General features: G+C 46.1%; 1 protein-coding gene across 3 annotated transcripts in view; it reads left to right on the top strand.

The window, feature by feature from the left end:
• The window catches only part of LOC116973120, a 79,302-nt gene that overhangs the window by 50,171 nt on the left and 5,076 nt on the right, over positions 1-24,055 (top strand). For 2 of the 3 annotated variants that reach the window (XM_033020833.1, XM_033020834.1), the window contains exons 17-21: positions 6-131; positions 1,646-1,774; positions 9,359-9,554; positions 10,242-10,366; positions 15,054-15,241. In XM_033020833.1, coding sequence (XP_032876724.1) covers positions 6-131; positions 1,646-1,774; positions 9,359-9,554; positions 10,242-10,366; positions 15,054-15,241 — 764 coding nt within the window. The remainder of the gene's footprint in view (positions 1-5; positions 132-1,645; positions 1,775-9,358; positions 9,555-10,241; positions 10,367-15,053; positions 15,242-24,055) is intronic. The other variant, XM_033020836.1, reaches the window with a different exon arrangement.

Genomic DNA, 24,055 nt, shown 5'->3' on the forward strand with positions numbered 1-24,055 from the left:
ACCAGCAGGTCTGTGAATATAAAACGCCAATCGTATTCGACACTGGTTCAGGCCTGATGAAAGCTGGGTTTGCCGATCAGGAACTACCAACAACCATATTCCCCACGTTAGTTGGACGACCCAAATACGAGGTAAATGTTGCTGACAGCCGGGTCATGGCGAGGCTGCCAATTGAATCGTAAAACAACTATTTGGTGATCAACTTCGGAAAGTGAGAGCCTTTATACCAAAAATCCTATAGCGGAGCAAGATAGACCACTCCTGCTAAATGCAATGGGCTGACGTGTAGTGCGGAACGTGGGCCTTTTTTTCATCCATTTCAGTAACCCGACCCCACCCGACTCGCAGTGTAATCAACGTTGCGGGGGAACAGTTTGTGTTAAATTATAATTCTGAAAATGAGGAGAAGATTTTTACCAAAGAACTTTTATTTTTACGAGGATGTTTCCGTAACCGGCTTCCGTCTCCGCACTTGTATCTTTGCTCCGCTATGGGATCTTTGGTGCGGAGACGGAAGCTGGTTACGGAAATGGGGCTGAAAATTACCCATGAATCTGCCCATGACCATACTACGTCTTTTTCGTCAACTGATCTATCTTGCTTGCTATAGGATCTTTGCTTTATAAAAGGACCAAACTTCACGACAAATGCCATCAATTTTTTGGAAGCTCATTTTTATGTTGAAGGTTGTATAATATAATAGGGTAGCACAAAGCCACGGCTGGTAGAGTTGCTGCCTCACAGCGCCAGAGACCAAGGTTTGAACCTGACCTCGGGTATTGTTTGTGTGGAGTTTGCACGTTCTCCCTGTGACCGCGTGGTTTTCCTCCAGGTGCTCTGTTTCCTCTTGCATCCCAAAGACTGTAGGTTAATTGGCCTCTGTAAATTGCCCCGAGTGTATAGGGAGTGGATGAGAAAGCAGATAACATAGAGTGATCAATGGTTGGCATGGTCTTGGTGGGCTGAAGGACCGGTTTCCATGCTGCATTTCAATAGTTCAATCGTGCGTTATGATCATGTGTGCAAAACACAGTGAAATTCTTATCGCCAGATTCGGCACCTTTTCCAAGTCCGTTCAACGCATTGGGTCTAATGGAGCGGCACCCAATCCCTGGATCGTTCAGTGTACCGACATTCGTCTTATTGCCCGACCACCTTTATGCCCTGGGACAATTAATTCATCAATTACTGTACTGCAGATCTTTTTTCCAAATAGCTTCCCAGGTGTGAGTAGCTGGCAGGCAAGGCTCCGTGGTGCAACAATTAACAGGCTTAGTTTGGAGAACCAGCATGGAAACTTCAGCCCACCGAGACTACGTCGAGCATCATTCACACTAGATGAGTACGCCCAATCTACTTCAAGTTACCGCTGTGTAGTATCTGAAAATAGCAGCCTAACTGCACTGAGAAAAGGAGCTGGAGGAACTCGGCAGGTCGGGCTGCATCTGCAGAGGAATAGGAGGGGCGTGACCCTTCTTCAGATTAATCGTAGTGGGGGGAGGAAGCTGGTAAAGAGTGGTTGGGACAGGACAAAATCTGTCAAGTGATGGGTAGATACAGGTGAAAGGGGTGGAGGGATTGATTGGAAGGCAGGCGGAATGACAAAGTCTGTTAAACTGCGTTAAAAGTGTTTGTTTTCTTCCAGAATGTTTACATTGGGAGGAATCAGCAGGATATTTACATTGGCCATTCTGCTCAGCACATGCGAGGAGTTCTCTCCCTGCATTACCCATTGGAGCATGGAATTGTAACCAACTGGGACGAAATAGAACAGGTATACCAGACTCACACCCTCTGTTTCTGAGCTCTTATGTCATGGACTATACCATTATACTTTAGTACTTTATTATTACCACATTATTCCAGTTTTTTTCCCCCAGCTGTTATCGGGCAACTGAACCATCCTATCAACAACCTGAGAGCAGTCCTGAGCTATTATCTAACTCATTGGAGACCCTCAGGCTATCTTTAATCGGACTTTACTGGACTTTTTCTTGCACGTTAATTCCCTTTATCATGTATCAGTATGGTGTGGATGGCTTGATTGTAATAATGTATAGTCTTTCAGCTGACTGGTTGACACACCGTGAAAACTTTTCACTGCACCTCCTGACACATGACAATAAACTAAACCATGTACTGAGGTATATGTGAAAAGCTTGGTGTTTGCATGCCATCCAGTAAAATAAACATAGCAAATAGGTGCAGGCGTAGGCCATTTGGCCCATCGAGCCAGCACTGCCATTCAATGTGATCATGGCTGATCATCCACAATCAGTACCCCGTTCCTGCTGTCTCCCCATATCCCTTGACTCCGCTAGCCCTAAGAGCGTATCCAACACTCTTTTGAATGCATCCAATGAATCGGCCTCCACTGCCTTCAGAGGCATAGAATTGCACAAATTCACAACTCTCTGGGTGAAAACATTTTTCCTCATCTCATTTCTAAATGGCCTACCCCTTATTCTTAAACTGTGGCCTCTGGTTCTGGACTTCCCCCAACATCGGGAACACATTTCCTGCATCTAGCCTGTCCAATCCCTTAATGATTTTAAAGACTATACCTGAATACAATCAAGCCATCCAAAGTGCACAGATAAAGGATAAAGTGTATAATATTTAGTGCAAAGATATTTCTCCAAAACTTGTCATGCAGATGCCTGATTGTGTATTAAGGTAATGATGTTGAATTAAGTTATTTAATAACTGGGATAGATCAGAATAGCAATTAAAATTGAGTTTCCACTACAAAATACTACCCATGCATCTCTGCTGTAAGAGGATGAATGAAGACATTTCATGTGACACAAACGGGCGGCGTGGTGGTGCAGCGGTAGAGCTACTCTGTCAGAGAACTGGATTCGATCCTATCTACGGGTGCTTGTCTGTACGGAGTTTTATGTTCTCCCGTGACCTGCATGAGTTTTCTCCGAGACCTTCGGTTTCCACCCACACTCCAAAGAAGTACAGGTTTACAGGATAATTGGCTTGGTATAAATGTAAAACTATGCCTTCTAGTTTTAGACTTCCCCCACCCAGACTGGCCATTCACCTTATCCCATGATCCTCAGAGCCTCAAAAAGGTCACCTCAGCTCCCTTTGCTTCAAGGAAAGCAGTCTGTCCAGTATCTCCTTTAACTCGAGCTCTCCAGTCCAGGCGACATCCTTGTCAAATTTTCCTGCAACTTCTAGCTTGAGAATATCCATCAAATATGTGACCTGAAATGTACCAAGAGAAATGGCTGGTACTTTGGAAAATAATTTGGCTGTGATGATGTATTCACAGTGAAATTGCCACCAAATGCATACATTTAGGAATAAGAGCTGAGGTTGCTATCAGACTATTAACCTTGTGACATTTAGTGGCTTTGGCAATGGGGAAATGCAATGCAAGGAACCTGAGGGGCAGCGTTTTTACGCAGAGGGTGGCGGGTGTATGGAATGAGCTGCCAGAGGAGGTAGTTGAGGCAGGTACCATTACAATGTTTTTAAAAAATCAGGTGCATGGATAGCATTGGTTGAGAGGGATATGGGCTGAATCCAGGCCAAGTGTAATGATAGAGTAGATGGGGCATTTTGGTTGTCATGTTTGGGTTGGGCCGAAGGGCCTGTTACCAAGCTGTATGATACCATGACTCTATACAAAATTGAGGTTTACAATTAATTCCAGGGACTTTTAAATGATAGTTAATCAGTCCCTCTGTACACATTCCAACTCATTTAACTGCACGATCGAAAGGTTTTGCGAGTGCTGATAGTTTGAAAGACCTCACTTCTATGCTTCTATGTCTTGGACTAAAGAGTTAACATAGCAGAGGATAATCCAAACTTCAGAAATACATTCTGCGTCTTTGTTGAACTCCTGACGTTGGGGGTCGCTGACGAGGTACATTTGGTTAATACTTGATAAGTTTTATACTGCTCTAATAACTCCTGAGTTGTGCATCTGTGGCTACCCGTGGAAAAGGTATTGCGTTTTTAAGCTGTGCTCCCAGTTCTAACTTTGCAAGTTGTTGACCAAGAACAAACCTTAACTGCAGCAGTTCCGGTCAGCCTCTTATCGAATATTATAAGCTAACATTTGGTTGTGTTTTTTCTCGCTCATCATCTGGAATTGAGGCGAGACTCTCCTCCTTTTTATGCTTATAAAGTTATTCATTGATTAGCAAAGTCAGCGTTTATTGTCAGTCAGTGAGACATTTTATTAAAAAGTCTACATCGTTACTTTTATTAACTAAGCTTTATCACTTTGTTTAATTACTTTATTGTCAATAAAACTAGCTGTGAGCTGAAGCTGGAACGATGAATACTTTTTGTAAAAACTTATCGAGCGTTCTCGGGTCAAGGCTCGTGGAAAATGTCCGTAAGTTCTAGGAGCAGAATTAGGTCATTTGGCCCATCAAGTCTATTCTGTCGTTCAATCATGGCTGATCTATCTACCCCTCTCAACCCCATTTTCCTGCCTTCTCCCCATAACCCATGACACCCGTACTAATCAAGAATCTATCCATCTCTGCCTTAAATATCCACTGACATGACCTCCACAGTGGGCTAAGAATTCCACAGATTCACCTCCTTCTGACTAAAGAAATTCCTCCTCGTCTCCTTGCTAAAGGGACTTTTTTTTCCTCTGAGGCTATGACCTCTGGTCCTAGACTCTCCCACTAATGGAAACATCCACTCTATCCAGGCTTTTTGGTGAGTTCTATTGTCAGTTACATTAACCCAACAATGAATAGATAGGGAAAATTCAACAGATTAAAGGTGTTTATATAAAAAAAATTTTAAAAAAAAGAAAAAAAAAAAAGTAATGTGGAAGTAGTCATTTCGTACTTTTTGTTTTGCAAAAGTCTTTATTCCCAAGTGGAAGAAATCAAAATCTTCATTGACTCTAATAGTTGACTCTACAGCGTAGAAATGGGCCCTTTGAAGGGGAGATCTGGTCTGACGAATCTGCTGGAATACTTTGAAGAAGTAAATAGCAGGACAGGCAAAGGAGAGTCAGTGGACATTTTTTACCTGGATTTTCAGAAAGCCTTTGATAAGGTGCCACACGTGAGGCTAAGGAAGATGAGAGCCCACGGTAACAAAGGGCAAATATTAGCATGGATAGCAAGTTGGCTGGATGGCAGAAGGCAAAGAATGGCAATAAAGGGGGCATTTCATTTTTAGCTGCCTGTGACTTGTGGAGTTCCGCAGGAGACCGTGCTGGGGCCGTTACTCTTCACGTTGTATATTAACGATTTGGATGAGGGAATTGAAGTCTTTGTGGCCAAGTTTCCAGATACAAAAATGGGTGGAGGGAGGGGTAGTGCTGGGTAAGCAGGGACTCTGCCGAAGAACTTTGACAGGTTGGGAGAGTGGGCAGAGAAGTGGCAGATGGAATATAGTGTAGCAAAAATGTGTTCATGCATTTTGGTAGTAGGAATAAAGGCGTGGACTATTTTCTAAATGGGGAGAGAATCCAGAAATCAGAGGTGTAAAGGGACTTGGGATTGCAGGTGCAGGATCTGCAAGTCGAATGGGTAGTAAAGAAGGCAAACGCAATGTTAGCATCAAGGCTAGAATACAAAAACAGAGATGTAATGCTGAGACTGTATAAGGCTCTGGTCAGGCTGTAATTGGAGCATCGTGAGCAATTTTGAGCCATTTTTACTATCATAATAACCCGCTCGCTATTATAACAATAAAACCACAAACAATCTGCCGGAGGAACTCAATGCTTCGAGGTTGAGAATTTTTCCAGCAGATTGTTTGTTGACACAAGGAACTGCAGGTGCTGGAATCCTGCGTAGAACACAAAGTGCTGGAGTAACTCGGCGGGTCAGGCAGCATCTCTGGAGGACTTGGATAGGCGACATTTCTGGACGGGACCCTTCTTTAGATTGTTTGTTGCTCCAGATTCCAGCACCGGCCATCTTTTGCATGTCCACAATAGAACAGCATGTCCCTTAATGGACCTCTCCCTGTTCAGTTAAACTGTTCCATTTGGATCTTCTCTCTCTAAAGCAGCCTCCCGAAACAAAGGAACGGCAATATTATTGGCAGCACAGTTACCTCCACGATTCCCTACAAGGTGCTTTCTAGGTTAATTTGGATCATAATCGTGAGCCTCTAATTATTGTTAGGTCAATGTACAATACAATACAATACGGTTTATTTGTCACATTGCACATAAAGTGCAAGTGAAATGAATATGTCAGCAGCGAGCGGTACAATTATAAAGAACACACACAAAAACACAATAAAAATTTAACATAAACATCCACCACAGCATTCATCACTGTGGTGGAAGGCACAAAATTTGGCCAGTCCTCCTCCATTTTCCCCCATGGTTGGGACCTCAACCCTCCGCAGCCGTTGCTGCGGGCATCCAGATGGTAAAAGGACAAGGTACAAGTCCAGGTAAGTCCAGAGTCTGCTCTTCCCCACCGGAGACCGTGGCTTTAAGTTGGTGCAGGCCGGCGGTCGAAGATTTAAAGTTTAAAGTTCCCGCCGCGCCGTAGCCAGAAGCACCGCAGACCGCAGGGCCGGCAGTCGAAGCTCCCCTCCAGGGGTGATGGTAAGTCGCCACCGCGCCCGCGGTAAAAGTTGGCCGCGGGCCGGCAGTGATGGCTTCTTCTCCCCCCGGGTCCCCCACGAGGGATCCCGGGCTGTAGACGCCGCGCCAGCTGGAGCTGTGCAGACCGCGGCTTCAGGCTGCCGGCTGCCCCGGGCCAGCGAAACGGAGCGCTCCCCTCCAGCGAGCCCCAGTGAGGGCTCGCCCGCTCCACACCGAGAGTCCACGCTGCGCCTGCCGCTGAAGCCCCGGGCGCGTCTCCGGGAAAGGCCGCGCCGATCCTTGCTGTTAGGCCACGGGGGAGGCGACCTGGAAAAAGTTGCCTCTCCATGGAGGAGGTGGCCGAAATGGTTTCCCCCTCACCCTCCCACACCACCCCCCACACAAAACACACAAAGAAACATTAAAAACATACTTTAAAACATACTAAAAAAAATAAAAAGTTGAAAAAACTAACAGGGCTGCCGCCATTGCAGCGCCCCCACCATAGTCATGCAGTATGGATGCAGGCCCTTCAGCACAACTCATTCATGTCAATCTAAGTGCCCCATCTAAGCCACACCTGCCTCCGTTTGGGCCATATCCCTCCAGGTTTAGTTTAGTTAGTTTGTCACGTGTGCCGAGGTACAGTGAAAAGCTTTTGTTGTTTGCTAACCAGTCAGCAGAAGGACAATACATTACAATCGATCCATTTACATTGTATAGATACATGATAAGGGAATAACGTTTAGTGCAAGGTAAAGCCAGTAAAGTTCGATCAAGGATAGTCCAAGGGTCACCTAAGAGATAGATAGTAGTTCAGCACTGCTCTCTGGTTGTGGTAGAATGATTCAGTTGCCTCCTATCCATGCACCCGTCCTAGTGTCTTTTAAATGTTGTTGTCGTACCTGCCTCAACTACCTCCTCTGGCAGCTCATTCCATATTGCGTGTGTGTGTGTTCCTCAAACTTATCCTTATCCAAACGGCAGCGGCTCGACTGCAGTCCGTCTGTCTTTTTATTTTTGTACTGTTAGATGTATGTTTTTGGTTCTAATTTTGATTATTTTTTAGCTGTGTATATGTGGGGGGGGGGGGGGGGGGGCGGGGACCGTTTAATCTCTTCCCTGTACGGGGACCCGACTTTTTCCCTGTCGAGTCTCCGGTGTCGTTGGGCCTAATATCGTGGAGCCTGCCTCCAACCGGAACCAACCTGAGGGCTCCAGTCGCGGAGCCTGCGAACTCGCCATCGCGGAGCTGGCCGACTTCGGAGCAGGGAGAGCTGTGGTGGTGCGCGGCTGCAACCTGACTTCGGAGCTTCGGAGGCTCCGGCCGCAGGCCCCGTGGACAGAAACATCGGGAGCTCACAGGTCCCTGGTGGGAGACCGCTTTTTGGAGCCACCGCAACGGCAACTTCTCCCGCCGGAATCGCGGGGTTTAAATGACTCGGCGCGGTGCCTAACATCGCCCGGCGAGGGCTTTAACATCGTGAGCCCCAGTCGCCTCAACGCTGCAGTTGGAGAAGAACAAAGGGAAGAGACAAGACTTTTGCCTTCCATCACAGTGAGGTGCTGTTGGAGATTCACTGTGATGGATGTTTGTGTAAATAGTGTAAAGTGTGTGTCTTGGATTTTTTTGTAATGTCATGATTGTAGGAATGAAATTTTGTTCAAACCTTGTCTGTATAAAAGGCATTCTATTCTATTCTAACAATCCTAGAATGCTTCCCAAATGAAATTTTCTGCTTATATAGTGCTGTACACCAGCTAATTGGCATGTTTCAAATTTCCTCAATCGTCAGCCAAGCACAGGGAGGGTTCTCTACTCTGTTAAATAATGTCATTGATATGTTCAACCACACCTTCATTTATCAGCTCAGTCACCACGGTGGCGCAGCGATAGAGTTGCTGCCTCACAGTGCGAGAGACCCGGGTTCCATCCTGACCTCGGGTGCTGCCTGTGCAGTTTGCACGTTCTCCCTGTGACCGCATGGGGTTGCTACAGTTTCCTCCCACGCTCCTAAAACGTGCTGGTTTGTAGATTAATTGGCCTCTGTAAAAATTGCCCTTAGTGTGCAGGGAGTGGACGAGAAATTGGGATAACGTAGAACTAGTGTGAACGGGTGATCGATGGTCGGCGTTGACTCTTTGGGCCGAAGGGCCTGTTGCTATGCTGTATCTCTAAACTAAACTAAAGACCACACAGAACACAATGCTTTCATTAGTGCAGCAGTCGCTCACTACTGCATAAGGTGAGCAGCCTACAAAGAGTTTCCAAAATTGCAGTGGTTCTTAAACTCCCAATTTTAATTCATAGGCGAGTGTTCAGTTTAGTTTATTGTCATGTGTACTGAGGTACTGTAAAAAGCTTTTGTTGTGTGCTAACCAGTCAGTGGAAAAATAATACATGATTACAATCGAGCCATTTACAATGTATAGATACATGATAAGGGAATAACGTTTAGTGCAAGGTAAAGCCAGCAAAGTCTGACCAAAGATAGTCCGAGGGTCACCATTGAGGTAGATATTAGCTCAGGATTGCTCTCTAGTTGTTGGTAGGATGATTCAGTTGCCAGATAACAGCTGGGAAGAAACCGTCACTGAATCTGGAGGTGTGTGTTTTCACACTTTTATACCTTTTGCCCGGTGGGAGAGGGGAGAAGAGGGAGTGGCCAGGGTGCGACTCATCCTTGATTATGCTGCTGGCCTTGCCGAGGCAGCGTGAGGTGTAAATGGTGTTTAAAGGGGGTCGTCTTGTCGGCTTATTTAAAGAATATTAATTAATTTAAACGAAGGATTCAAAATATCGTGTGTTTGTTTCAGATCTGGCATCACACGTTTTATCAACAACTGCATGTTGACCCAAAAGAACACCCAATCCTCATGACCGAGGCAGCCCTGAACCCGCACAGGAACCGGGAGCGAATGGTTGAAATCATGTTTGAAGCCTTTGACGTGCCTTTTTCCTATGTTGCAATGCAAGCCGTTTTAGCACTTTATTCCAGCGGACGAACTACAGGTATTCCAGAGTGCTTTCTCTCATTGTGCATTTTGGAGATAGGATGTCTTACTCCTTTTCTTGTCGCCAGTCAAGAGTATTTTATTGTCATATGTTCCATAACAGAACAATGAAATTCTTACTTGCAGCAGCCCAACAGAATATATAAACGTGTAGAAAGAAACTGCACGTGCTGGTTTATACCGAAGATGGACACAAAGTGCTAGAGTAACTCAGCGGGTCAGGCAGCATCTCAGGAGAAAAAGGATGGGTGATGTTTTAGATAGGAACATTTCTTCAGACCCTGGAGTCTGAAGATATGTAAACGCAGTACATAGAGGTTTAGGGGCCAAACGCTACTTAGATGGGGCTTCTTGATCGGAATGGACTAGTTGGGACAAAGGTCCTGTTTCCATGCAGTGTAATAGTGTAATAAAGTGTAATAGCGTAAATACACCGAGTCCCAGTGTAATAACGAGTAAATAAACCGTTGCAGAGAAATAGCAAATGTTATAAAGTAACTGCTTGAAGATGCTGGTTTATACCAAAGATAGACGCAAAATGTTGGAGGAACTCAGTGGGACAGGCAGCATGTGGAGAAAAAGGATGGGTGACGTTTTGGGTCGGGACCCTTCATCAGACTCAATTACTACAATTTTCAAAAGTATTGCTGCAAGATTGAGACATTCTCTGCTTCATAAATGACAGGTATAATCTTGGACTCTGGAGATGGGGTGACACACACTGTGCCGGTGTATGAAGGTTACAGCCTCCCCCACGCCATCCAACGCTTAAATCTGGCTGGACGTGATCTCACGGAGCATCTGAAAAAGGTAGGTAAGAGCTATACGTGATAATGAACAGATTGGGTATGAGCACAGTCATCCGACGGGCGGGGGAATTTTATGAAGACTTATGAAGGTTTATCACCCAAGTGCAACAAGCAAGAACTAAGCAAAATAGGTGCAGCCAGTAGCCATGATTTGACTGAACAGCAGAACAGGCGTGAGAGTGGAATGGACAAAGCCCTTTCCTCAGTTTCAGTTTAGTTTACTGTCACGTGTACCGAGGTAGAGTGAAAAGCTTTTGTTGCGTGCGAACCAGAAAGACAATACATGATTACAATCGACCCATTTACAGTGTATAGATGCATGTTTAGTGCAAGATAAAGCCAGCAAAGTCCGATCAAGGATAGTCCGAGGGTCATCAATGAGGTTGCTAGTAGTTCAGGACTGCTCTCTGGTCGTGGTAGGATGACTCAGTTGTCTTATAACAGCTGAGAAGAAACTGTCCCTGAATCTGGAGGTGTGCGTTTTCACACTTCTATACCTTTTGCCCAATGGGAGAGGGGAGAAGAGAGAGTGGCCAGGGTGCGACTCGTCCTTGATTATGCTGCTGGCCTTGCCGAGGCAGCGTGAGGTATAAATGGAGTCAATGGAAGGGAGGTTGGTTTGTGTGATGGTCTGGGCTGCGCCCACAATTTGCTGCAATTTCTTGCGATCTTGGATGGAGCCGTTCCCAAACTAAGCTGTGATGCATCCTGATAAAGGATTCCTTTGTTCCTTCCTAAGATTCATATTAAGAATGTTGCAATTAAAAAAATAAAATTAATTGAGTTTAAATTTCCACACAGCAGTCGACTACTTTCATGCATAGTAAGAACAAAATACAGGCACTCCCCGACTTGCATGGATAGGCAAGTTACGTAAACATGCACCTACGTAAACAATTGAATGAATGAATGAATGCTTTATTGTCACATATAACAAGTCACAGTGAAATTATTTGCATACCCAAGGTATGCAAATAGTCGCCACATACGGCATTTACAAAGAACTCCCGCGGCAGGTGTCACTTTGTTCCACCCCCCCCCTAACGGCGGTCCCCTCATGCCGGGTCCTCCTTTGTTCTTTCCCCCGGCAGCGGCGTCCTCGCTTCCACATGTCTGTCCTCGTCCGTCGCTCGTCGGTTAATTCTACTCCTATCATCGACCGCCCCACTGATCCCTCCACTAACGCAGCCGGGTCCTCTCCTGGCGTCTCCATGGCTCTGACCCAGGGGTTGATGGCCGTGGGCTCCGGCTTCACAATTCACTATAGGCGGTCTCGTTTCCTGAATGACCTGTGTTGGGATGGTGAGGGCTTCCCATCCACTTCATGGATATAAAAGCGTAGCCTGGGCCCGCTTTTCTTCCAGAGACACTGGGAAGGCGAGGGAGGCAGTAGGAGAGCAACTCCCGGCCGAGGCTCCGACATCATCCACAAGGTGAGCCAGAGAGCCCTTCTTCACCAGCTGCAGCACCATTCGGTAGACGCGGCTGTTACGGCTCACGTTGTAGCCCCTGGCCACTCTGCTGCATTTCCCCCCCCACTCACTGCCATCTCCTTCTCCCTTGGAGTCATTAAAGCAAATGGAGAAGGCGATTGTGGTGGAGGGGGCAGTGGCGAAGATGACACAACGACGGCTGGCAGGAAGAAGCGGAAGCTGGTGAGAGGGGAGCGGGCCCCATGGTGACCAAGCACGTCCTTCCAGTGGTGGCGGCCTGGACAAAGGGCCAAGCTAGGGGCGACAATACGATCCACAACTGTGACAAATGGAAGGTGCGGCAGTTGGTGAAGAAAGGCTCGCTGGTGCAGACCAGCACCATCACCACCTAGTTTCAAGGTGAAACCGCACAAAGCACTGGAGTAACTGCAGATTGAATCAATCTGAAGAAGGGTCATGACCTGTAACGTCATCACAGAATTTTCTCCAGAGATACTGTCTGACTCACGGATTTCATCCAGCACTTTGTGATGTTTTGTCTATTAACCAGCATCTGCGGTTCTTTGTTTTTAGCTAGTTTTAAGATGAATCTGATTTGCGTAAGGGTTTGCGGAACATAACGCTTGCATAAGTCGGGGAGTGCCTGTGTGCTGGAAAAATTCAGCAGCTTAGGCTAATTCTGTCAAATGGTCATTGATCTGAAACATAACTGTTTCCTACTCCTCGGCTGCTGCCTGATCTGCTGAGTATTTCCTGACCTTTTCTTATTTAACTTTGTCGGTGCCCTATTCGTGGCAACTCTTTGCAAAATTTGTGGGTTTGTATGCAAAAGAAAGAATTTCACTGTGACATGTCACATGTGATAAATTATCATTCATTCCGAAATTAAATCACAGGCAATCAATTGTTACATTTAGAAGGCATTGTTATTATGCAGTTGTTTTGTAAAGTTGTGAATGGGAAAATGTTTGGCGCTATGTGGGATGGCACAGCAGTAGAGTTGCTGTCTTACAGCGCCAGAGACCCAGGTTCGACCCTGACTACGGATGCAGTCTGTACGGAGTTTGTACGTTCTCCCTGTGACCACGTGGATTTGTTCCGGTTTCCCCTCACACACCAAAAAGAGTTGGTAGGTTAATTGGCTTCTGTAAGTTGTAAAAATTGTCCCTCGTGTGTAGGATAGTGCCAGTATTCGGGGTGATCGCTGGTCTGCGCGGACTCGGTGGATGAAAAGGCCTGTTTTGGCACAGTATCTCTAAAATCTACCCTGAAGATGAAGAAAATCATGAGAGGAATAGATTGGGTGGATGCACAGAGTCTCTTGCCCAGAGTAGGTGAATCGAGGATCAGAAGACATAGGTTCAAGGTGAAGGGGAAAAGATTTAATAGGAATCTGAGGGGTAACCTTTTCACACCCAGGGTGGTGGGTGTATGGAACGAGCTGTTAGAGGAGGTAGTTGAGGCAGGGTCTATCCCAACATTTAACAAACAGATAGACAGGTACCTGGATAGGACAGGTTTGAAGGTGATATGGACCAAACAGAGGCAGGTGGGACTACTGTAGCTGGGACATGTTCTTCAGTGTGGGTACGTTGGGCAGAAGGGCCTGTTTACACCTATTTACACCTCTAGACTTTAGGGATACAGCATGGAAACATAGAAAATAGGTGCAGGAGTAGGTCCTTCGAGCTAGCACCGCCATTCAATATGATCATGGTTGAGCATCAAAAATCAGTACCCCGTTCCTGCTTTCTCCCCATATCCTTTGATTCCGTTAGCCCTAAGAGCTATATCTAACTCTCTTGAAAACAAGTGAATTGGCCTCCATTGCCTTCTGTGTAAACAGGCATTTCGACCCACTGAGTCCACTCTGACCAGCGATCACCCTGTACACTAGCATTATCCTGTAAAGTAGGGACAATTGACAGAAGCCAAATAATCTACAAACCTGTACGTCTTTGGGGTGTGGGGGACCAGAGCACCCGGAGAATACCCACGCGGCCACGGGGAGAACACACAACTCTCTACAGACCCATACAAACTCGAACATACAAACACCTGTGCATCAGGAGTGAATGAAAATGGAGCCATGAGATGGAGAAACAAAGAACTCCAGATGCTGATTTACGAAAATGGACAGATCTCAGAGTGACTCAGCGGGTCGGGCAGCATCTCTGGAAAACATGGATAGGTGATGTTTCTGGTCAGAACCCTTCCTCAGACTGATGAAATGAAACGGAATTTAGCAAAAAACGTTTTTGTGAGCAGAAATATTTTCTAATTTTTTTTAAACTGCTGGAAGAACTTAGCAGGTTATGCAGCAACTGGCACGTGGTCTGAAGGATCATAGAATCAAAATGCTGACTGTTTCATGCTCCATCGATGCTGCCTGACATTCTGATTGCTGAATGGTGAAGCGATAGAGCTGCTGACCTCTGGTGCTGTTAATGTGGAGTTTGCACATACTCCCTATGACTGCATGGGTTTCCTCCGGGCGCTCTGGCTTCCTCCCATATCAGGGATGTGATGTTGACGCTCTAAAGGTGCTGGTGAGGCCGCATTTGGAATATTGTGAGAAATTTTGGGCACCATATCTGAGGAAGGATGTGCTGGCTCTGGATAGGGTCCAGAGGAGGTTTACAAGAATGATCCCAGGAATGAGTAGGTTAACCTATGATGAGCAGGGCCTGTACTCACTGGAGTTTAGAAGAATCAGTGGGGACCTCATTGAAACATACAGAATAGTGAAAGACTTGGATAGGGTGGATGTGGAGAGGATGTTTCCACTAGTGGGAGAGTCTAGGACTGGAGGTCATAGCCTCAGAATTAAAGGACATTCTTTTAGGAAAGAGATGAGGAGAAATTTATTTTGTCAGAGGGTGGTGAATCTGTGGAATTCTTTGCCACAGAAGGCTGTGGAGGCCAAGTCAGTGGATATTTGTAAGGCAGAAATAGATTCTTGATTAGTACATGTGTCAAAGGTTATGGGGAGAAGGCAGGAGAATGGGGTTAGGAGGGAGAGATAGATCAGCCATGATTGAATCTGAGTAGACAATGGGCCGAATGGTCCAATTCGACTCCTATCCCTTGACTTTATGACGCATAGACATTGTATGTTAATTGGCTTCTATAAATTCTTCTAATGCATGAGGAGTGGATGAGAAAGTGGGGCAACAGAACTAGTGCGAACGGGTGATCAATGATTGCCTGTTTCAATTTCATTTTTTTAATATTAACTTTTTTTAAATTTTGCAGCTATTGAAGGAAAGAGGCTATTCGTTTAACAGCACGGCAGAGTGGGAAATTGTCCGAGATATTAAGGAGAAGCACTGTTATGTTGCTGGAGATTATGAAGCTGAGCTGGGCAGCCCAGAACATGTCAGAGTGCTGCATTATACCCTGCCAGATGGACATATAATTACATTGGGAGATGAGATGTTCAGGTAAAGCAGTGAATGTGTGTGTGTGCTGTTTGGGGGCATCTGGATAAGTTTCAGAGAATTGCGATAAGCAATTATTGTCATCTGAATCTTTCATGTGCAACAGACAAGAAAATATCAAGCTTTTGATCTGCTGACAATCTAAATTTGTACTTTTTTATAATTTCCTTGTGCGATGACTCGACAACTTCACTTTTAAGTGGGACGTTAAATTTGCTTCGTTTAGAGATGCAGTGTAGAAACACGTCCTTTGGCCCAGCATGCTGACCATCAATCACCAGTTCACACTAGTCCGGTGTTATCCCATTTTTGCAACCATTCCCTACACTGCAGGGGCTATTTACAGAACCCAATTAATTTACAAACCTGCACGTCTTTGGGATGTGGGCGTAAACCCACACTGTCACGCGAACATGCAAAAGTTATTATTGTCTTGTCTATCTTGTCATTGTTATGCATGAAATATGCTTTGACAATTGAATGCAGAATTTGTGTAGATGTTGGATTTGCTTACGCCTGGTCAGTTGTATCCTGGGGAGCCCCTGTAAAAGGAGATCGAGATGTACAAGAAGATTGTGGAAATTGGTGAGAGCACATTTCGGGTCCAGAAAAGCAGCACAACCCAAATAGGAAGCATGGGGCAGTGCCAGAGTTATCCTTTGGTCTCATTTTGTGCGAGCTGCAAGTGCTCGTAATAATAACTTGTTTTTAAAAAGTATTAAATTTATCTTTTTGTAGCACTGCATTGTTTCACCTGCAGCAATCCCTTTAGAATCTTGAGTGAAAGACACCAGACTTCTTGAGGTCTGCCTGTTTGTAGCCAGTTTCACCAAGTGGGACTAAAATGGGTGCTGGGGCCTTTGTTTTCACTCACAATGTTCTCTATTAGGCAGCTGAGCAAAAATCTAAAAATCTAAAATATTGATCTTTGCCAATATGAACATCTATCTATTACTCGTGTGAAAATGGGGGGTTTTGGAGGTTCATAAGTGATAGGAGCAGAATTAGTCTATTCGACCCATCAAATATACTCCGCCATTCAATCATGGCTGATCTATCTCTCCCTCTTAACCCCATTCTTCTGCCTTCACCCATAACCCCTGACACTCGTACTAACCAAGAATCTATCTATCTCTGTGTTTAAAATATCCATTGACTTGGCCTACATCAGATGACAATGAATTCCGCAGAGTCCCCACACTCTGATTAAAGAAATTCCGCCATCTCCTTCGTAAAGGAGCATCCTTTTATTCTGAGGCTATGGCCTCTGGTCCTAGACTCTCCCACTAATGGAAACATCCTCTCCACAATCACTGTCTCCAGGCCTTTCACAATGCAGTAAGTTTCAATGAGGTCCCCCCATATCTATCTAAACTCCAGCGAGTAGAGGCCCAGTGCTGTCAAACGCTCATCATATGTTAACTCACTCATTCCTGGGATCATTCTCGCAAATCTCCTCTGGACCCTCCAATGTCAGCACACCTTTCCTCAGATGTGGGGCCCAAAACTGCACACAATACTCCAAATGAGGTCTCACCAGCACCTTATAAGGGCGGAACGGTGACACAGCGGTAGAGTTGCTGCCTTACAGCAGTTGCGGCGCCAGAGACCTGGATTTGATCCCAACTACTGGTGCTGTCTTTACGGAGTTTGTTCGTTCTCCCCGTGACTGCTTGGGTTTTCTCCGTGATCTTCGGTTTCCTCCCACATTCCAAAGACGTACAGGTTTGTAGGTTAATTGGGTCGGTATAAGTGTAAATTGTTCTTAGTGTGTGCAGGGTAGTGTTAATGTGTGGGGAACGCTGGTCGGTGCAGACTCGGTGAGCTGAAGGGCCTGTTTCTGCGCTGTATCTCTAAACTAAACTAAAAAAACTAAACAAAACTTATAAAGCCTCAGCTTCAGGGTGCAACAATCTTGGGCCCTTTGACCTAATTTTCCACCTGGTAAATGAGAACTAATTCTTCCTCCTTTATACCTTTTTGGACTTGTTTTGCTACCAAGTGTCTCAATTCAGGTTTGGTTGCCAATTTGAATTTGCTTAAAGTTCTTTTGTGTTAACACCTGCAAGGGAGGAATTGACTGTTCATGTAATGCATAATAATACTATTTTGCATTCCCTTCACCCTTTTGAGCATCTTTGCATAACAAAGCTCATTCATTTGTATTAGATTGAATGTTGCATTTTAGATCAAAGTCAATTTGTTTCAATTTATAATAAATTTGCCCAAGGATGTTCTTGAATAAAATGATGAGCAACATTTCTATAGAGAAATTAATAGTTTGATTTAAATTTTTACTGTGCATAATACAAGTGAGTGCTTTTATTACAAGATTAAGTTGTACAATAATTGTATTGCTCAAGTCTCAAAGCATTAGGCTTTTTTAATTTGTTTCAAAGTAGGCTTTGAAGCTCAACTCTATACTCTACTATAATTCACCAGATGTTTTCAAGAGAGTTAGATATAGCTCTTAGGGCTAACGGAATCAAGGGATACTGTTCATGTAATGCATAATAATACTATGCAAAGCAAGAATTTCATTGTCCTATCAGGGACACATGACAATAAACTCACTTGAACTTGGGAGAAAGCAGGAACGGGGTACTGATTTTCGATGATCAGCCATGATCACATTGAATGGTGGTGCTGGCTTGAAGGGCCGAATGGCCTATGTATACCCCTATACTCAGTCTATGTCAGCCCTTGATTTACACAGTGGTATAATGTTCAGAGACAATGAATCAGTGTGTGTCCATCATCTAGAAGACTGGAATTGAATTGGTGAAAGATCAATAACTGGGTGAGTCCTCATCCCCAATAGACGTGTAATGCCGGGACTTAGCCTAGGTATCCCTTGTAAGTGCAGGAAGGAACTGCAGCTGCTGGATTTACAGTGAAGATAGACAAAAAATGTTGGAGGAACTCAGCGGGTCAGGCAGCATCTCTGGAGAAAACATTTGGAAGTGATAGGAGCAGATTTACGCCATTTGGCCCATCAGGTCTACTCCGCCATTCAATCATGGCTGATCTATCTCTCCCTCCTAACCCCATTCTCCTGCCTTCTCGCCATAACAACACTGACACCAGAAAAAGGATGGGTGACATTTCGGGTAGGGACCCTTCTTGTGTCCTGAATTAATGTGGAGGGGAGGGAACTGGAGGTAAGAAAAGGGTAAGTCCTGCGCTTCAGCACTAAAGTTGGTCTAAATCAGAAGAAGCGCCTGCTGTCCTTCTGTTGCCTCCTTCCCCAGTGCTTCTCCGGCAGACAACTCGTGGAGTCTGATGGGACAGTATGATTTGTTGGAGATGTATCGGTTCCTGAGCTGGAGAATATGCCCCTGAGCCGTGATTAAGTAACATGGTGCAAAGTCAGCCGTCTCTCTTCACACCAATGCAGGCGTAGATTGCTAGGGGAATGATGCAGAGATTGGTGAAGTGGCAGACAATAGGGATATTCCTACCTTCTAGGAGCTGTTAGAGGGATACAGTGGGATATTCCTACCTTCTAGGAGCAGAATTAGGCCATTCACCCCATCAAGTCTACTCCACCATTCAATCATGTCTTTCCCTCTCAACCCTATCCTTCTTCCTTCTCCCCAGAACCCCTGACACCCATACTGATCACAAATCTGTCAATCTCCGCTTTAAAATGATCCAATGCCTTGGCCTCTTACAGCCATCTGTAAGAGGCCAAGTACATTCCACAGATTCCACAGTACATTCCACAGATTCACCACCTTCTCACTTAAGAAATTCCTCCTCATCTACTTTTATTCTGAGGCTATAGCCTCTGGTCCTAGACTCTCCCACGAGTGGAAACATCAGCTCCGCTTTCACTCTATCCAGGCCTTTCACTTCCGTAAGTTATAGATAATTTACAAGTATGGGCAGTCAGTCCCAGGGTGGAAATGTAAACGGCTAGGCAGCCTAGATACCAGGTCAGGGAGGAGCAGAGTTTAAAGGAGATGTGCAGGGCAAGTTTTTAATTTTTATACACACACAGTGGTAGATACTTGGAACACATTGCCTGGAGTGGTGGTTGGTGGTGGAAGCAGATGCAATAGGAGCGTTTAAAACACTTTTAGATAGGCACATAAATGTGGAGGGATAAATGGGGCATAAGGCATTAGTTTAATTGGATATTGTATTCGGCATGGACATTGTGGGTCTATTCTGTTTTACTTTAGAAATGCACCATAAAAACCCGCCTCCATCTAGTTCACACTCTCCTATGTCATCCTACTTTTGCATCCACTCTCCATACACTCGGGGCAATTTACATCAGCCGGACACCACTATGGTTCCCCGGCCACGTTCTGGCCTAAAACCCGCACGTCTTACCTATAAACCCGCACGTGTCTTAGGGATGTGGGAGGAAACTGGAGCAAAACCACCTGAGTCTTGGATTGCACCCAGGTATTTGGCGCTTTGAGGCAGCAGCTGAACCACTGTGCCACCCTATTCTATATACAAGTTGTAATAATTTTTAATATGAGTTTCAATGATTTTACTTACAATACAATACATTTATTTGTCATTTGGACCCCGTTGAGGTCCAAACGAAATGCCGTTTCTGCAGCCATACATACAAAACAAAAAAGACCCAAGACCCAACACAATTTACACAAACATCCTTCACAGCGCATCTTCTCCTCGCTGTGAAGGTAGGCAAAAAAAACCATATCTCTCCCCTGCACTCCACTCTCCCCCCCATGTCAGAGTCAAAGACAGAGTCAAAGCCCCCGGCGGGCGATGTTAAATGTCCCGCAGCCATTAAAGCCACGCCGGGTGATGCAAGGCCACGCACCGGGTCTCGGTGTTGGAGCCCCGGCGGGCTCTTGGTGTTGGAGCCCCCGGCGGGCGCTCACAAAGTCCCGCGGCCATTCCAAGCCGCGCGGGGCGGTGATGTAGGCCCCGCTCCAGGTGCTCTTCAACCCCGCAACTCGGGCGGGAGAAGTCGCCGTTGCGGAAGCCCCGAAAAGCGGTCTCCCACCAGGGACCCGCGGGCTCCCGGTATTACTGGCCACAGACCTGCGGTAGGAGCTTCCGAATCTCCGGGTGTCGGCAGCGCTCCACCACAGCTACACCCGCTCCGGACTCGGCCAGCTCCGTGTTGGTGAGTAGATCCGCAGCTCCGCGACTGGAGCCCCAGGTCATTCCTGTTGGAGGCCGCTCCACGTTGCAGCCCCAACGACAACGGAGACCCGACAAAGAAAAGGTCGGGTCTCCCGTGCAGGGGAAAGACCTTAACAGGCATTTTGTTTGGACCTCAACGGGGTCCAAATGACAAATAAATGTATTGTATTGTATTGTATTGTATGATTTTACTTGATTTGTAATGTTTGGCTGTGCCCTTTCAGTTTTATGAATGTAAAAACATTGCGGGATTATTTTTAATTTTATTAATTTTACGTACCCTGTGCGTAATGTGAATATTAGAGATGTGAGCACCAGGAGCCCATAGTTCCTGGAGTGCTGCCATGTGTCTGCACTAAGATGGTGCCTGGGCTACATTGGAATGCTGGGAGCCAGGCTTCTGGAGAAAGACCGGGGGCCGTGCACCATAATGGAACAAGCAGAATGCCTCGGGGGCAGGAAACAGCAACTTTAGGGCAATAGAAGGCAGCATTTAGTGTCGATCCTGACTACGGGTGCTGTCTGTATGGAGTTTGTAAGTTCTCCCATGACTGCGTGGGTTTTTCCTGGGTGCTCTGGTTTCCTCCCACACTCCAAAGATGTACAGGTTTGTAGTTTAATTGGCTTGGGTAAAGATTGTAAATTGTCCCTCGTGTGTAGGATGGTGCTAGTGTACAGGGATCGCTGGTCGGCGTGGACTCAGCGGGCCAAGGGGCCTATTTCCGCACTGTATCTCTAAACTAAACTAAAGATCTGCCAAATGTTTTCACATAAAAATGCTTAGCGAAATAAACAGTTCTGAGATGCAAAGCAATTTTGTCTTTATTTCCTTGCTGTTTCTGGTGCATTAAATATTTGATCGTCTGTTCACTAATTTCAGGAATCTGCAGTGTAATGGGCTCCAAAAACACAGAACATCGGATCAGGGTAGTGGTTGGGCATTTTCCTGCCGTAGACTACTCTGTTTAGATAAATTCAGGTTCCGGCCTTTCTATAACCGTGGATGGTAACTATAAAGTGAAAGAACCATGTGAACTAGAAAAGGACAAAGAGCTTGAGGGAATTCAGTAAGTCAGGCAGCACCTCTGGAGAACACGGATAGGTGACGTTTCAGTTCGAGACCGTTCTTCAGACTGAGGTGGTGACGCAGACAAGTGTTGAGAAAACATAAATGGCTGTGGGCCAGAAAGTGGTCCAAGAGAGATCTTGTTTCTACAACCATATCATGTAGTCATCCCACACTGGGGGCGCCTGCCTCATGGTCAACTCTGGGTGGTGCTCAGACGTGGCAGTCCTGTCCAACTCCTGCTCTCCACACCTCGAACATCTGGCGGTGAAATGCCGTCCCTTCTACCTCCCAAGGGAATTCACCTCCATCATTCTGACCGCGGTCTACATCCCACTCCAGGGAGACGTCCATCTGGCACTGGAGGAGCTGCACACCATGGTCAACAATCACCAGGCGTCTTACCCCAAGGCATTTACCACCATTGCTGGGGACTTCAATAAGGCAAACCTAAAGAAATCACTCCCTAACTTCCACCACCATGTCTCCTGCTGCACCAGAGGACCAAACACCCTAGACCACTGCTACACTACCATCAAGAATCCCTATTGCTCTATCCCTCACCCTCACTTCGGTAAATCCGACCATACCGCGGTGCTGCTTCTTCCTGCCCACAGGCAGCAATTGAAGAGCGCACCCCCAGAGGTGAGGACAGTACAGAGCTGGTTGGGGGGGGGGGGGGGGGGAAGGAACAACTCCAGGACTGTTTGGAGTCTGTAGACTGGGCTATGTTCAAGGACTCGGCAAAGGACTTGAACGAATACGCCACAGTCATTACAGACTTTATTAAGAAATGTGTGGAGGTCTGTATCCCTACAAAAACCTTCCGAGTGTTTCACAATCAGAAACCTTGGATGAACTTTGAGATCCGCACTCTTCTGAAGACCAGACACCGGGCATTCATGTCTGATGATATAGTGGTCTCCAAGAAGTCCAGATACGACCTTGGTAAGGCCATCAAAAAGGTCAAAAGGGACTTCTGCTCCAAACTGGAGGATGAGACAGATGTTCGGCAGCTGTGGCGGGGCCTGACTGCAATCACCTCTTACAAGGCGAAACCAGGAGGCACCTTGAATGTCGGCGAAACATCACTCCCTGATGAGCTCAATGCATTTTACGCACGCTTTGATACGCATCGATGTGCCTTCCCGATCCCCCATTCGCTGTGATGGTATTTAAGTCTCGGTCACAGAGGCCAACGTCAGGAAATCCTTCAGAGGGGTGAACCCTCGAAAAGCGCCTGACCTGATGGTATACCCGGTCGTGTTCTAAAAACCTGTGCAGACCAACTGGCTGGAGTTTTTACGGCCATTTTCAACCTCTCGCTTCTGAGGCCTGAGGTTCCCACCTGCATGAAAAGGGCATCAACTATACTAGCTGTTATTCATTGATTACAGCTCGGCATTTAACACAATCATCCCCTCCAAACTGGTTACCAAACTCGCAGAACTGGGTCTCTGCGCATCCCTCTGCAACTGGATCCTCGACTTCCTCGTCCACAGACCACAGTCTGTTCGTATTGGTGGAAATGTGTCAGCCTCAATAACAATCAGCACGGGAGCACCTCAAGGCTGCGTGCTCAGCCCCCTGCTGTACTCACTCTATACCCATGACTGCGTAGCGAACCACAGTGCGAACTCCATCATCAAGTTCGCTGACGACACCACTATTGTGGGGCGTATCACTGATGGGGATGAGTCAGAGTACAGAAGAGAGATCGAGCAACTGTCCATATGGTGCCAGCGCAATAACCTGGCCCTCAACACCAGCAAAACCAAGGAACTGATTGTGGACTTTGGAAGGAGTAGGAGGGGGATCCCACAGCCCCATTTATATCAACGGGTCGATGGTTGAAAGGGTCAAGAGCTTCAAATTCCTGGGCGTGCACATCTCTGAAGATCTTTCCTGGTCCGAGAACACTAATGCAATCATCAAAAAAGCACATCAGCGCCTCTACTTCCTGAGAAGATTACGGAGAGTCGGATTGTCAAGGAAGACTCTCTCTAATTTCTACAGGTGCACAGTCGAGAGCATGCTGACCGGTTGCATCGTGGCTTGGTTCGGCAATTTGAGCGCCCTGGAAAGGAAAAGACTACAAAAAGTAGTAAACACTGCCCAGTCCATCATCGGCTCTGACCTTCCTTCCATCGAGGGGATCTATCGCAGTCGCTGCCTCAAAAAGGCTGGCAGTATCATGAAAGACCCACACCATCCGGGCCACACACTCATCTCCCTGCTACCTTCAGGTAGAAGGTACAGGAGCCTGAAGACTGCAACAACCAGGTTCAGGAATAGTTACTTCCCCTCAGCCATCAGGCTATTAAACCTGGCTCGGACAAAACTCTGATTATTACCAACCACTTTCTGTTATTTGCACTATCAGTTTATTTATTCATGTGTGTATATATTTATATCATGGTATATGGACACATTTATCTGTTTTGTAGTAAATGCCTACTATTTTCTGTGTGCTTAAGTAAAGCAAGAATTTCATTGTCCTATACAGGGACACATGACAATAAACTAACTTGAACTTGAACTTGAACTAGTGCCCAAGAAGAGTAAGGTGACGTGCCTCAATGACTATCGACCAGTGGCACTAATGCCTGTGGTGA

The sequence above is a fragment of the Amblyraja radiata genome, chromosome 5 (genome assembly GCF_010909765.2).
Source record: "Amblyraja radiata isolate CabotCenter1 chromosome 5, sAmbRad1.1.pri, whole genome shotgun sequence".
Taxonomy (NCBI): Eukaryota; Metazoa; Chordata; class Chondrichthyes; order Rajiformes; family Rajidae; genus Amblyraja; species Amblyraja radiata.